Consider the following 14,876-nt stretch of genomic DNA (forward strand, 5'->3'; position numbering starts at 1 on the left):
TAGAATTAGAATAAATGACAGTGTATACAAGACGATACTTCCGAGTGTCCGCTGATTTATCGTCTATACATCACATGACTCTGTTATTTTAATATATGTTAAACATATGAAAACCGTAGTAGTGACTCGAAATTCCTGCAGTATCGATAACAATGGACGCTTAAAATAAGTCATACAAATAAAATACAGTTAAAATGAAATTATCATTTTTTGCTAGATCAAAACTGTAATGTTACAAAATCCTTTGTAGCCGGGCCAATTTGCTCTTTGCTGTTTTTTATCGTCGAATATATGAGTAGCTACAAACTAAGCATATTTATAAATTACATCTTCCAGGGACTGATTTAAGTTGCGTTCTTTACATTCTACTGCATCTAATATTTAACATTTTAGTATATTTCGGTGCAGACGTTTAATTCACTTCTAACTAACATCTTGATCGAGAAAATCGAATGAATTTTCTTTTTTTTAAATTTATTTTTTATAATAAGGTCGGCAAAAAGCGTACGGCTTACCTGATGGTAAGCAATTACTATAGCTTATAGACGCCTACAACACCAGAAGCATCGCAAGCGCGTTGACGACCCTATCCCCAATTCCCCCAGGAGCTCTGGTCACCTTACTCACCAACAGGAACACAACACTGCTTGAAAACAGTGTTATTTAGCTGTGATCTTCTGTAAGGTCGAGGTACCCCAGTCGGGCCGCTCCATATTTCGAGCAGGAAGTTTCCTGCCGTGCCCTACCTCAGTTAAATATATAGCTATCTCTAAATAAAGCTTTTGCTTTTGAATAAACCTGTGTGCTGAAATTAAAATAATTAAAACCGCCATGCGCCTTACGCTTTATATTCCAAGAAATGAATGTACTACCTCCTGTACTGTCTCCTGTACTGCCTCCTGTACTCCTCACAAAATGGCGCTCTATAAGCCATTCTGTTGAAATATAAAAGTGATACGCTTCAGCCTGTAATATCCCACTACTGGGCATAGGCCTATGTCCTCATATAGGAGAAGTATCAGAGCTTAATCCATCACGCTGCTCCACTGCGTGTTGGCGGATATATTCCCTACTATGAGTAACGATCGCTATCAGGTGTACACGATAACAAACGGGACCGACGGCTTAACGTGCTCTCCGAGGCACGCTGGGGAGACCCACAAGGACTGCACAAACACCCAGACCAGGGCAAACACCTGTATGGCCAATACAAATGTTTGTCATGTGCGGGGATCCAACCCGCAACCGCCAGCGCAACAGGTACAATCCATGGCGCCAAAGCCAAGCGCAAGAGTGATAGTACCGGAGTAATTGCCCGCAGCGTGGACCGCAAGTCGTGCAACGAGCTGCGCGCGTACCTGGCGAACATCGCGGAGCAGTGCGGCGGCGCGGGCGAGGAGCTGCTGCCGGCCGTGGTGCTGCTCGACAACCTGCAGCACGCCTCCGCGCTGGGCGACGCCTTCGCCGGCCTGCTGCCGCCCGACAACCGGAACATGCCCGTCATTATCGGTACGCCCGCCCGATATCCGCACGAACACCGAGAATGTCTGCGATCATTTCGTTTGGAAGTAAAACTTCTTTACGCACGCTCGACTTGGGGAGTAAGCGGGTGAATACGTGTGAGCGTTAAGATAAGTGTGTCGACGCGAACGGAAGTCGAGAGGGAGATATAATTTACTGAAGATAGAAAGAGAGAGAGTTATGTTTCGTATATTACTTTAGGGGCAACTAAAGAAGTTTTACTTCAGTCGTGTGGTCTAATGCACAGTCTTTTTTTTTGACAATTGGTTTTAGGAAAATGGTTTGTATTAAAAATCGGTTCACTGTTATTGCTATTTAAGTAGTTAGGGAAGGAAATCGTTTTTTACAGGTACTCTTGCATACCAGTCCTTGTTAGGGGAACACCGGGCAAGATGGGGTAGTTAAGGTTTAAAGCTCCAGAAATCGTAGGGGTTCATGGTTTCATAATCATATTTATTCTTAATCAGGCTTGTAGTTATCAATCTTACATATTAAATTTAAATCAGGAACACAGCACCATAGAATTGTTAATAATATAACAAAATGTAAAATATGACATATCACCCCATCATGCCCGATAGGTCGGGTAAGATGGGGTGGGCCTAATGGGCAAGATGGGGTATAGCCATTCTTTCGACTATTCAGGAGTGCAGAACTCGCAAATGAATGTTGCTTCGGCATCATTATCATCACTCCTGCGCAGCCATAATGTAACCCCAAGAAGAATAAGCAATCCAACCTTTCTTGGAGTCGAAATATAATCCTGTAGAATGTAGGCAATGAGTGTTTTCGGTTTCAACATCACTCTTTTCAGAAGACGACTGTCTAATACGTTTCTTTGAATTATATTTCTTTGTGGCTTTAGTCTTGAAATAGGTTTTGTTTCTCGTCCTTTTTCTGTTTTCGCTCCTTTTTTCTCTGTCTGATTTCCTTGTTTTGCTTTTTTAACTTTTCTGTCACATTTTTTTTTAATAAATTCTTCTAACTTAACTCTTAACAACTTCTGTTTATAGGGTGAAGAGGTTAAGATAGTAGTTTTACCGCGTTTTTTCGTCACTTTTAATGTCTTCTTGGTCACTGGAAGAGGCAATAGTTGCTTTGGGCTGGCTAATGCACTAAATTAGGCCAATAAGAAAATCTAGGGGAAGGACTCAAATTTAAATATGTGTTAATTTCAGTTGTACTAGTTGTCACAACTGTTGAAGTAGCAGGATCTGTAACAACAACTGCAGTGCTCGTTGCTGTTGTTGTAAGAGGTGCTGCCACAGTATCTACAGTTTAAAAAAACCGATTTCTATGTCTAGTAAATAATCCATCAAGCTCATCCTCTTTTTCTTTTTGCAAAAATACTGGTACCCAAAGGTACCTTTACATTCTTTTTTAGCCATTTTTACCTTTCATTCCAATGTAGTTTGTGGGACTAAGAAAAATTTTGCAGCCCACCCCATTTCTCGCTTCAAAACAACTTCTATCGCCTTGTTCAGTGCTTCCCTTGACCGTTTTCCTCTTTCTGAGTTTCTTTTATAAACATATATGACTTTTTTTAAATATATACCATGCTAAAATAATATATAAAAAAATATAAATAATCAAAATCGTGTCAGGCAATATGGGGTATCAGATACCCCATCTTGCCCGTTGATTCGTTTCAAAATTAATATTCAAACAAAAAAAAAAGAATAATGTTTCATGACAAAAAAAGTTATTACCTGTTACTGCAATGTACTGTAGATAGGATTAACCGAGGTGCCGCTTAAAATTTACCAAATACAAGTTTCATGCACTACGAAACGTACATATAAGAAATTTTAATACGAACAAACGAAATCTAGTTTTCGACGATAACTAAAACAAATGAATAGCCGCCGTGTTAGTACTCGTGTGACTAAGAGTTGTCGTGGTGGCCAGTAGCAAGATGGCAGAGCGAATGAGATTGATCAATTTAAATCACCTGAAAAGCCTGATGCCCCGTCTTGCCCACCACCCCGTCTTGCCCGGTGTTCCCCTATTTGAGTAGTGCAATCATATCAGACGTTGTTTAATTTTTTAAATTAATTTATGTGAGCGGTGGCACGAAAATGACAGTGAATAGTTATGGCTTTAGTGATTATGTACTTTTAATTTTTTACAACAACCGATTTTGAGTTGCTAAAAAGGGAAGAATAGGTTTATCTTTAAATCTTTAATTTAATTAAGGTTAGTAATTGTCAATAAAATGAGTTTCGTAAAATACTGGTAACAAATAACACTTTTACTATTGTTACATATTGTGTTATCACTATTTCTGAATAAAAAGATATATTTTTAATTACATACGATTATTCTTTTTGATTTTAGTTGTTTAATACATAAATTATTTTCCTCAGGTACCATGTCACAAGCAACTTGTAATACAACAAACCTCCAGTTACACCACAACTTCAGGTGGCTGTTGACCGCCAATCATATGGAACCAGTAAAAGGATTCCTGGCACGGTACGTCAAACTAAATCTCTTATTATACCTAGTTAGATTCATTTATTAGTAGTCGGATATATCATTTAAGTAATGTTGATTTTTAATAGATACCTGCGGCGAAAGTTATTCTCACTGGAATTGAGGCTAGGGCGTCGTGAGCCAGCATTGGCAGCAGTTCTAGAATGGCTGCCAGGAGTATGGTCCACCCTCAACGCCTTTTTAGAAGCTCATTCCTCCAGTGACGTCACAGTAGGACCTCGACTGTTCCTCGCGTGCCCTATGGATTTGGAAGCTAGTCAGGTAAAATCTACTGTTTAAATAAAAAAATATATTTATAAAATACGTTATGCATACAACGCTCAAATAACGATAAATATACTTAAATAATTTTTTATTATTTTCCCGTTCGCTTCTTTGTGGAGTCTCGACCTAATATTTTATTCAATTGGGAATTGTTGATTGTAATATGTTTATTTGTTGATTTCAAATCTAGAGGCTGATTTCGGAGCGGTACAAATAAAACATTAATTACTTATTAAACTATACACAAGTGTGTGTAACTTTAAACAATCGTTTAAGTTTACTGTGCTATTTATTTATATCGTAACGTATGTTTTACATTTTTATAACCATCTTTGATAAGATCGTCTAATCTGACGTCAAAATTATTTCAAAAACAGACCATTCCACAACTAAATCAGTTATTAACATAATAACAACAACATTCAAATATGCGTCGTTAGATTACACGTTGTTACAGAATACGTTGAAGAAATAAAGGTTCACTGCTCGTTCCCCATAGGTAATAGCGTGATAATATGTAGCCTATATGTTGACCCGACTTCTTAATAATATTCGTGCCAAATTTGAAGTAAATCCATGCAGTACTTTTTGAGTTTATCCCGGACATACATACAGACAAACAGACAAAAATTCTAAAAACTATATTTTTGTCTTCGATATCGATTGTAGATCACACCCCAAGTATTCTTTAAAAAAAAATATTCAATGTAAAGTTTTGACTTTCCTACCATTTAATTATATCGATGCCTAACAGCCAAAAAGGGTTAAGCGACATTTTTTGAGAAACTGAGTTATATATATAGTTTATATATATAGTTGTATTCGATTCTAACTATATATATATAACTCAGTTTCTCAAAAAATGTCGCTTAACCCTTTTTGGCTTTTAGGCATCGATATGTATAGATATAGATTTAACAACGAACGTTGTACTGGCAGGCGTGGTTCGCGGACGTGTGGAACTACAGCATCGTGCCGTACGCGTCGGAGGCGGTGCGCGAGGGCGTGGCGCTGTACGGGCGGCGGCGGCACGCGGCCGTCGACCCGCTGCAGCACGTGCGCGCCTCGTACCCCTGGCGGGAGCCCAACCACTCGCACGTACGCGCGCTCTACTTACACATAGTACACGTGTATACTTGGTGGCTAATACTGACTTATCCATACATCTTTAAGGTAGGGCACAGCAGGAATTACTTGCTCAGAATATGGAGCAGCCCGACTGGGGTAGTACCTCGACCTTACAGAAGATCACAGCTAAATAATACTGCTTTCAAGCAGTATCGTGTTCCTGTTGGTGAGTAAGGTGACCAGAGCTCCTGGGGGGATTGGGTCGGCAACGCGCTTGCAATGCTTCTGGTGTTGCAGGCGTCTATAAGCTACGGTAATCGCTTACCATCAGGTGAGCCGTACGCTTGTTTGCCGAACTAGTGATATAAAAAAAAATCTCTTCCAATCACCCAATGGCGAGAGATAGTGTCATATAGCGGGGAGAGAGTACAAGAAAATAGCTAAATAACTGTAATATATCATAATTATACATATAAGTATAAGTACATACACTTACATAGACGCATATATGTACATACATACATACGTATACATATATATACATATATACAAATACATAACATAATATTATAGGTAATTATATACTTACATATTCAGTACGTAAGTAATACGTAACGTGGCCATAAGTTTTCCAAAATCCCCTGGGATCCCGTTTACTATCTACCCTGTCGTCCTTAATGAATGTGAAAATGTCCCGCGTTTGTGAATAGAAATAACGATAATTTAATTAAATTTTAAATTTGCATACATGCCGTGCTTAGTTGGTACCTATTATGTTTTTCATAAAAACTGTTTTCTATTACATTCGCGTCAAAAAGAAACATCATAGGCTTCGTAATGGTTGCTGGTTCTGTTATTGAAAATGTTAAAATCTGATCGGTGGTCTGTATTTTTTTTGCGCAATTGTATAATTAAATAAATATTTAACGATATACCTGATTATGTTGATAATTTAAAACTGAAAGTAACTATATTCAGTATTAATAAAGCTAATGATCTACTTTTATTAAATAAATGAAATACGGAAGCTATAATAGTAAAAAATCATTTCCATTAAAACCCATTAACATGTGGTTTGTATTTACAAGCACAATAAACGATTATTCTAGTTTTATTTTAACTACCTACACTATACTTCCAACTGCTAACATTGTAATAGAAACTAGTGATACAAGAAGATAATTAATTCTATTTGAACTAGGTATTTCCATTATAAAACTCTTAAATCTACTTAATATTAGTGCCCAAATTTGGGTAACAGATGTTGATAAAATGAATTACATACTGAAGTAAAAAAAAAATCTTATTATAGTGCTAACATAATTACTTATGTCGTCTTATTAATTTTTATTTTGAGTGTGAAGTGTTTTTTTTTTATTATTGTTTCTTAAATTAAATCTGTGTTTATATATTTACAGACCTTGCGACCAATATCCGTTGAAGATGCTGGAATTGACGAAACCAATCAAGACGCGAACACTAACAACAATCAAGATCCTTTGGTTATTATTTTTTCTTTTCTCATATTTTTGACTTAGAATAAATACTCTTCATCTTGTATGTTCCGCCATGTTAAATTTAGAATGACGTCACATAGCTAACCATGCATTGTTATCCAAATCAAACATGTAATCCACCGTAACAATCATACATACAACCATATGTTTGCAAGTTAAATGAGGCTTTTAAAATTACTAAGTACAGGTTTTGTCATGTGACTAATAAAATCTACTCATATCCAGTACAAATAAATAGTAGATGAAAATAAAATTGTTTTATTTGTTGTAAAGTTTTGCTTAGTAATGATTTCCTCTTTTACAGTTAAACATGCTAATGAGACTTCAAGAGGCCGCAAACTATAGCGGCAATCAAAGCCAAGACTCTGACAACGCCAGTATGGACTCGAATCTCACTCACGACAGCTCCATGGGCAACGAGCTTTAAAACGACACGTCCACTTGAATTCTCCTCAGAAACTTTGAGTCTACGTGTGGATCCAGTATTATATATTTGTGACACATACCTGTACACTATACTTTGTTCCTTTATTTTTCATAGAAATATTTATTTAATAATGCTTCATAGTCTGTTACTATATTGTCAAAAAGATTATTTGTGAAATAATAAATGAAAAATTTGGATTTAAATACATAACTGCATTTACTATTACTTGTCACATGTTAAATATACTATACAAAGCCAAATATTTGCCATATGTACATTATTAATATTTATTTGTCGAATAAAAAGTCTTTTAGTTTATTTGTTTTAGGCTTTAATACTCTTGTAAATTGATATATTGATAATTCTACTTTATTTCTAATGCTAGGAAAGGATTCGCTCTGCATATTTGTGAATTTTGGCAAATATTGTAAGCAAGAGTACTAGCCTTTCTATCTATTTTCAGTGTTTATGAAATTTTTAACAATTGAGTTAAAAACTTTAATACGATAATAACATAACTTTCGAGAACTATTAGTGCCTGGAGCGAGGTATTCCATTTTTGTGAAATATTTGAACAGTGTAGGACTGTTACTGTTTATATTATATTAAGGCAATGTGGCTTTTACTATTGTTATATTTTCAAAGTTAGGATATGGACACGTTTGTATTACTATGATATTGTATGTAATATATTATTATGAAAGTGTAATTTTTATACCATTTTCATATTAAAACTCATGTACCTAATAAAAGTAATAAACTGTAAATACAAAAATGTTTAATATAAATTTTTTTTTCTCAATGTGTCTACACTAACCGCCATTATGCCATGATTAAACGTTAATTTTGTATAGAAAATGTGTAACACAACGTTACAGTGTTCAGTATCGATTTAATTGTGTGCATAACTGAAACGTGATATATACAATCTATGCTTTACAGAAATTGTGAAAATAAACATTGATTACATTAAAACTGTTGTTTTTGTTTCTGCTATTCCTTTTAGGATTTTATCTTCAAAAGTATTTAGGTATAGAGGTACTATACCTTTTGTAAGAGTTTTTGATGATGATGAATGATGATGTTTTTGTCACTGGATTGTTACAATCAATTCATTCTAAAGCCCAATTTATTTAATACCAATTAAAAAATAGAAGTATTGTAACTATATTGTGATAACTTAAGTAGCATTTTCGATATTTATTCATGACAAAAGTTTTATTTTCATTTTTGTAAGCGCTTTTACACAAGTACATATTTCAACCTATCAAGAAGCTTTGTATAATTATATACCATATTCTATGAATGTAAAGTCTTCCTTGTAGCTTTTATTTTCATGTAGTCACTTGATGTGACTGTTGTCTTGTTAATAAAGAAGTAATAAAAGACCCAAGTCAAGCAAATAAAAAGCATTTATTAAAACATGTTTACATATTGTTTGCAATACCAGATTGTCGTGAAATCGGAGTAATTTGGACGGATCTTGTTATGTTCTCAAAAAGAACAGAGATAGGACTAGATTTTATTTGACTGAATGTTTGAGGAACCATGATAATCTTGTTTCAGATAGTTAAGGCACAACCATTTGCAAAATAAATCATGAATTACCTAAAATAAAGTTTGATAGAATATTTTTAACAATAATTACAATATGGAATGATAACTAAATGCTATTATAGGAAATCATGTTACAATAACAGACTATAATTATTGTTTTCCTTGTTTTTGTTTGTGTGCTAACTTTGTTTTTCTTTCTTCGCACAATTTTACATTAGAAAAAGTTGAAAATCTAAGCATTTTAGAAAGTTAATACAATAATTACAATCTATTTGTTTACAGTTATGAGCTTATTTGACATTAGCGATGGAAGTAGTCAGAGTTAAATTCTATTTGTACACATAGTAGGTACCTATTATGTTTAAGGTCACCAAAAATATTCTAAAATTCAATACAAATTAATTTTACTTTTATATATTACAAACTAAGTATTTCTATGAGTACATTATTTTTAGTAAGAGTTTCATATTCATAGATTTACATTTAACACCTGCTACAAATTTCCAGTTTTTTTTTTTATTTACGGTAAAAAAAATATTATAATTACTGAAGTCAAGTACTATATGTACTTGCACAGAAAAAGAGCACAATACTCTACACATTTGACAGTAATTTGACAAAAAATCAAAAGACTATGGACACCAATAAATTATAGAAAACTGTTTGCAACCTTTGTGTAACCCTAAAAAATGAAAGATACCAAAATATGTCTCTAAAAAGTTACATCAATTTAAACTACATCATATTAGTACTAATGTATTGCTCAATAGTTTGCACAAATATGTGCAAGCCTTCACCTTAATTTGACTTTCAACTTGCTATGGCAAACCAATTTCATGTCGCAAATGTGTGAAATCATACTTATCAATGGTGCATCAATATTAACCTAAATCAATATTCATCAATCATGGTTTTATAGTGATGTGATAAATCAAGTCATATGTCATGCACCATTGACACTACAAAGATTCAATACAATAAAAATTAAACAATAATTCATACATAATAATCATACATTCATACATAATAATGTTACAATAATCGGGACTAAAAAAATTATTTAAAATTGAAATGGACATATACTACAACGTAAGCAACAGAAGTTTGAAGATTACTTATGAGTTGAATATAATAATATTTAATTACTAAAAAAATTGTCATTTGACTAAGGCGCATCTGAAAGATTTGGTGCTTTTTTTATTCTATTTACACTATATCTGTCTAAATACCTAATTTCTTAGTTGTTACCTTACAAAATTCATATTTAATATATAAAAGTTTTTGTCAAAAACCAAAGAAAGTGACAACACATGAATAAGCTGAATTTTCTATTGTATAGAATTGTTTTAGTAAAAATTTCTCTTGACATGTTATCTGTGTTTTATGATACATATTAAGCTTTACTAAATTCTTGCATAAACGAAATATGGTCCTTAAAGTATATGTTCAAAGTTTAATATAAAATTAACTACTTTATGATACCATACATAATAATCTATAAATCACATTTTTTTTAAGTACATCCATCATTCATTAGACCAGCTATGTATGTATGAAAGTTTATCGTAATTTAAAAATAGTGTAATAATGTTACTGAAGTTTAAAAATGCTCTGAACAATATTTAACTATGTAGGATGCTTTATCAATCACTATGAACATCAGTACTAAGATTAGAAAGTGAAGGAATAGGAGACTCAGAAAAGTCTCCTGAATTGTCACTCATACTGTTGACAACTTGATCTCTGCTAGGACTTATACTTGTCTTATCATTTATTGTCAATTTAAGCTGTTTTGGTGAATTATAACTCTGTTTGTAGCTACTTTTTTCACTAATTAAATCAGCAACATCAGATATTGACACCGAGCTTTGTGAGTTAAGTGAGTTCTGTTTGTTATTGGATGAAGAAGAATTGTTACTAGTATTGTTAACAGTTTCTTCATCTATAGATTTTGTACTCTGCGAGTGTTTTGTAGAAGTATCTTTCTTCCCTGATTGGGGAGGTGATGTGAAATCATAGCTATACTCTGTAAATTCATCATTATTATTTGATGGAGAACTTTTTAGACTTGTTTTAGAATCTTGATGACTTAAATCTTTTTTTATGGACTCGGAGACTGAGTTGTGCTTTTGGACTTGTGATAATAAATCTGCTTTTGAGGTAGAAGAGTTTGAATTTTGTTGGGAGGTTGGCTTTGTTTCTTCGTTTTCTTTGCATGGCAGACCTGTTGTATTGAGTAGGATAGAATCTATTTGATTAAAAGGTTTTAAATCCACTAATGAGGTAGATTCAGTACTACTATTTTTTAACACTTTTGAGTCCTTGCTATAATTTTCCACTGGTAGGTTACTTTCAGTAGATGTAATTTTATCGATCCTCCCAATGTCTTGTGTATGGTTATTAAGGATATATTCAGATTTAGACCCACCTCTTAAAGATCCACTTGAGGTATCAGTATCTGAATTATCTAATGTTAACCTCAGATCCAGCTTATTTTTTTCATCAGAAGAATTATCCGATTGTGAATAACTTGTAGTTGTATTAGAATCCTCATGTACTATATATGTGCAATCTTGGTCTGCCTTGTAGTTTTTATTTCTATTTAGTCGATTGAAGTGACTATGTTTGTTATCTTGTTTATAAATATTTTTTTGACTTTGATTAAGAATGTTATTAACCAAAGTCAATAAGATAGGTTTATTACCTGATTGATCATTCCAATTTATGTTTAATTTATCGGCAACATTGTTTCTGCCTTCATATGTATATTCTGTTCCTTGTCTCGTTTCAGATTTGTATACAAACAACGTATTTCTAAGGTTACAAAAGTCTAAAAAGTCATGAATAATTGAGAGGCATAATTTACCTTCTGGCAGTAATAATAATTTATCTAAAGTTTCATTTTGCTTCAAGTTTTCACATTCGTCTTCAAAGGCTAAAAAAATATTTGCTCGCAGTAAAGCACGGATTTTTGCAAGCGACCCGTTTTTTTCTAAGGCTTCAATAACTAAATCCCTTAGTTCAGTATCTTCTGTTTGTGCCATTGCATTAATTATATTCACTAAAATAGGAACACTGTTTTAGTTTGAATTGTATAATACAAAAAACAATCGCTAACAACAGACATTGACAAACCATTAACCAAATATAGCGCCTGTCAGTTGACTTTTCTTTAAGTTTGGCAACAAAATTAACAGATAATATAAAGGTAAGGGCTTTAAAACTTCTAATTTCTGAATGCAAATTTTTTAAAACCATATTGTTATTTTTAATAACAAAAAATACTAAAAATCGTAATTAAAAAAAAATCATCTGTAAAGTAGATTTTTTTAACTTTATATCTGATGCACTAGAATATTCATTTTAAGAATTAAATATTGACAAATAATATTAACCTTATTTTCTATTTATAGATTTTATGTTAATTTGTAAAGTATATTGACTCATGTAACCAATAATTCCATTAAATATTGTTATAAATACACACGACTAAAAATTATTTAATGCAATACTAAATAAAAAAAGACTAACATTATAATTATCATAAATAAACGTTTTAGATGTGCTAATGGATATTTTTACAATGAAAAAAAAAATGTTAGAACGATATTAGTTGTTGTCTATAGAATATTAGTTTATTATATCTTTGCGAACGTGCTCGATTACAAGGGGTGAAGGCTTGCGCCGGGAAAATGTAGGATTCAGTCAGTCGGGTCGAGAACGCGTGAGAGGTCGGTGCATTTGTTGCCCTTACGTTTAATATATAATGAAACTTTAAGTCTGCTTTTCAACCATATCTATAAAGGAACAGAAAAAAGTATTTTTCTTTTCATTTTTCAGGCGACTTTATCTTTTCCTCTGAGAAAATTATTTAATTGTGAGCATATAAGTGACAAATTATTAGTGGCGGGAAACCGTTTGATATCTCGCTTGACGTGTTGTTTTATATGTGTACATAGAGAGAAGAGCTGTCTGCCCTAGAGGGCGGCCGACATGCTGGATTCGTCGTGAATCGATATTTTTGGATCATTGTAGAGCAGAAACCATGTGGTTTGCAGCTCAATAAAGGTAGGAATAACGAATGTAGTTGTTCTAATACAAAAGTAGCATGTTCTACTACCATTATAATTAATTTCAGTAACCTTAGCCCCACATCGGGCGCCAATGTTATGACTAAGCTAACTGACAACTAAACTTCAATCAAAAATTAATTATAAAATAAAGTTGCAGAACAAATGTTGTTCATTATACAAAATTTAATTAAAACTTTCGCAACACTGGTTGCAATGTAAAATACTTTCTATTCTGCAGAAATAAAAATATTTTAATTTTAAAATAAAAAGTAACGATTTGTATCAATGGTATAGTCGCGTAAGACATATTTTATTTCTATACTACGAGTAACACTCAAAATTCGAAAACTTTTGAGGTTCAATAAATATACATAAAAGTCTCTACTAGAGTTTTATAGTAGGCTCATATTTTTTAAATGATAAAATGTATAAAAAAAAAGTTTAAATCTAATTCTGTTTGAACTCTGGATTCAAAATAAAGATTAATCAAATAAAAAAAATTATACAGATTATAAGTAATACATAGGTAATAACCAAAATATTTGATAACTTCCCTATAATATTTTAATCGCTCGTTAATAAATAATAAAATTTAAATTATCTATAATTATGTTTTAGACAAAACTACTACATTAGGCTTAAGTGATGAAAAACTCTTTGTACCTTTCCATTCTTATCGTAATCATGTTGCATATAAATATCTATAACATACTGTAGGTAGAGACAGAGTCATCTGTGCCTACGTTAAGCAACTTAATGCTTGTGTCATAGGTTTTTCGATAAATACTATCTATAGTTTAGTAGTATTATCTATAATACTTATATAATAATTGTGTTTGCAGGCAAACGACAAAAAACCGACTTCAATTATATCGACAACGTAGGTAGATGAAAAAATAGTGAAGTAAATACGCATTATCAAAGATTACTCCAAAAGTTGTAATCAGATCTCGATGAAATTTAAATGTGACCACATGATAAACATCGGCTTTCGATTAAATTTAAAATCAACAAAATCGATACACCCAGTAAAAAGTTATGCGAATTTTCGAGAATTTCTCTCGATTTCTCTGGGATACCATCATCAGATCCTGGTTTCCTTACTGGTTCTCCTTACGTAAAATAATATATATATATATATACACGGTTGAATTAAGTAACCTCCTCCTTTTTTTGAAGTCGGTTAAAAAAGAATACATATATCACACCTAGATTCGAGGAGAGAATCGAAACCACAGCCCCTGGAGCAGAAAGCAGGGTCACTACAAACTGGACCAACGGGATAGTCGTGAAATTAGAATTAAATATGTTATTATATTAATATTATAATTAAATATTAATGTCATCTAATTGGAATTTAAAAAAAAACTAAAATCTTGCTTAATTCATCCAGTGATATAAAAATTAGCAAACATTGTTTTGATTACAGTACAGTACTATGCTCATGTATGCATTATTTTTAATATGTATACAGTGTAATTTTAAGGTATAACTTACCACAAAAGGTAATAACAGCAGTATTTTTACGTGTGAGTAAGCTAGGCGGCCTCGAGAAACTTAAAGAAATGGGAACACCGAATAGCTTTACAAAGTATAAAAAGAGAATAAACAATAAACGAATGTTACGTACAAATATACAGATTGTTCACGATATGAGATATTTGTTATCTTATTGAAATCCATATTCTTACGTTATTTGGAACGTATTTTCTGGAAAATTATGGTAATATGTATCCTTTAGACACATTGAATATATTTATATGTAATGAATATATTATATAATTACGTTGACAATCTACAATAATTTACAGAAAACACAAAAATATCAACTTAATATTTATAATTGGAATGACTATTAACATAGCCGTTTCAGCTATCGTAACCTTGTTTTCGGATTCGTGTTGTCATAAAATTGAGTTTTCACCCGTATTCGTACAATACACGATGGTAGCG

At 32.6% G+C, this 14,876-nt stretch overlaps 2 protein-coding genes across 2 annotated transcripts in view; one reads left to right on the top strand and one right to left on the bottom strand.

Annotated features, from left to right (window-relative positions):
- LOC123665215 (protein sickie) overlaps positions 1 to 8,268 on the top strand; it is a 221,874-nt gene extending 213,606 nt beyond the window's left edge. The window contains 6 exon segments of the mRNA XM_045599553.1: positions 1,322 to 1,509; positions 3,888 to 3,996; positions 4,086 to 4,278; positions 5,221 to 5,379; positions 6,768 to 6,851; positions 7,171 to 8,268. Of these exon segments, the coding sequence (XP_045455509.1) occupies positions 1,322 to 1,509; positions 3,888 to 3,996; positions 4,086 to 4,278; positions 5,221 to 5,379; positions 6,768 to 6,851; positions 7,171 to 7,293 (856 nt within the window). The 3' untranslated portion in view covers positions 7,294 to 8,268.
- A 419-nt stretch (positions 8,269 to 8,687) lies between these two features.
- LOC123665226 (centrosomal protein 43-like) lies at positions 8,688 to 12,000 on the bottom strand. Its single transcript, XM_045599563.1, has 3 exons — positions 11,713 to 12,000; positions 11,279 to 11,634; positions 8,688 to 8,901 (listed from the first exon to the last, which is right to left on the bottom strand). The coding sequence occupies exons 1-3, from the start codon at positions 11,892 to 11,894 to the stop codon at positions 8,891 to 8,893; spliced, it is 549 nt and encodes a 182-aa protein (XP_045455519.1). The 5' UTR covers positions 11,895 to 12,000; the 3' UTR covers positions 8,688 to 8,890.
- Between the last annotated feature and the right edge of the window lie 2,876 nt (positions 12,001 to 14,876).

This window comes from Melitaea cinxia, chromosome 2 (genome assembly GCF_905220565.1).
Source record: "Melitaea cinxia chromosome 2, ilMelCinx1.1, whole genome shotgun sequence".
Classification (NCBI taxonomy): Eukaryota; Metazoa; Arthropoda; class Insecta; order Lepidoptera; family Nymphalidae; genus Melitaea; species Melitaea cinxia.

Bases quoted from the DNA above. Each gene is read 5' to 3' on its own strand.
- LOC123665226 (XM_045599563.1), bottom strand. From the start codon at position 11,894: ATGGCACAAACAGAAGATACTGAACTAAGGGATTTAGTTATTGAAGCC. The intron at 11,635-11,712 runs ATTATGCCTCTC...CAAATCTGAAAC, and splicing joins TTATTACTGCCAGAAGGTAA to GAGACAAGGAACAGAATATA.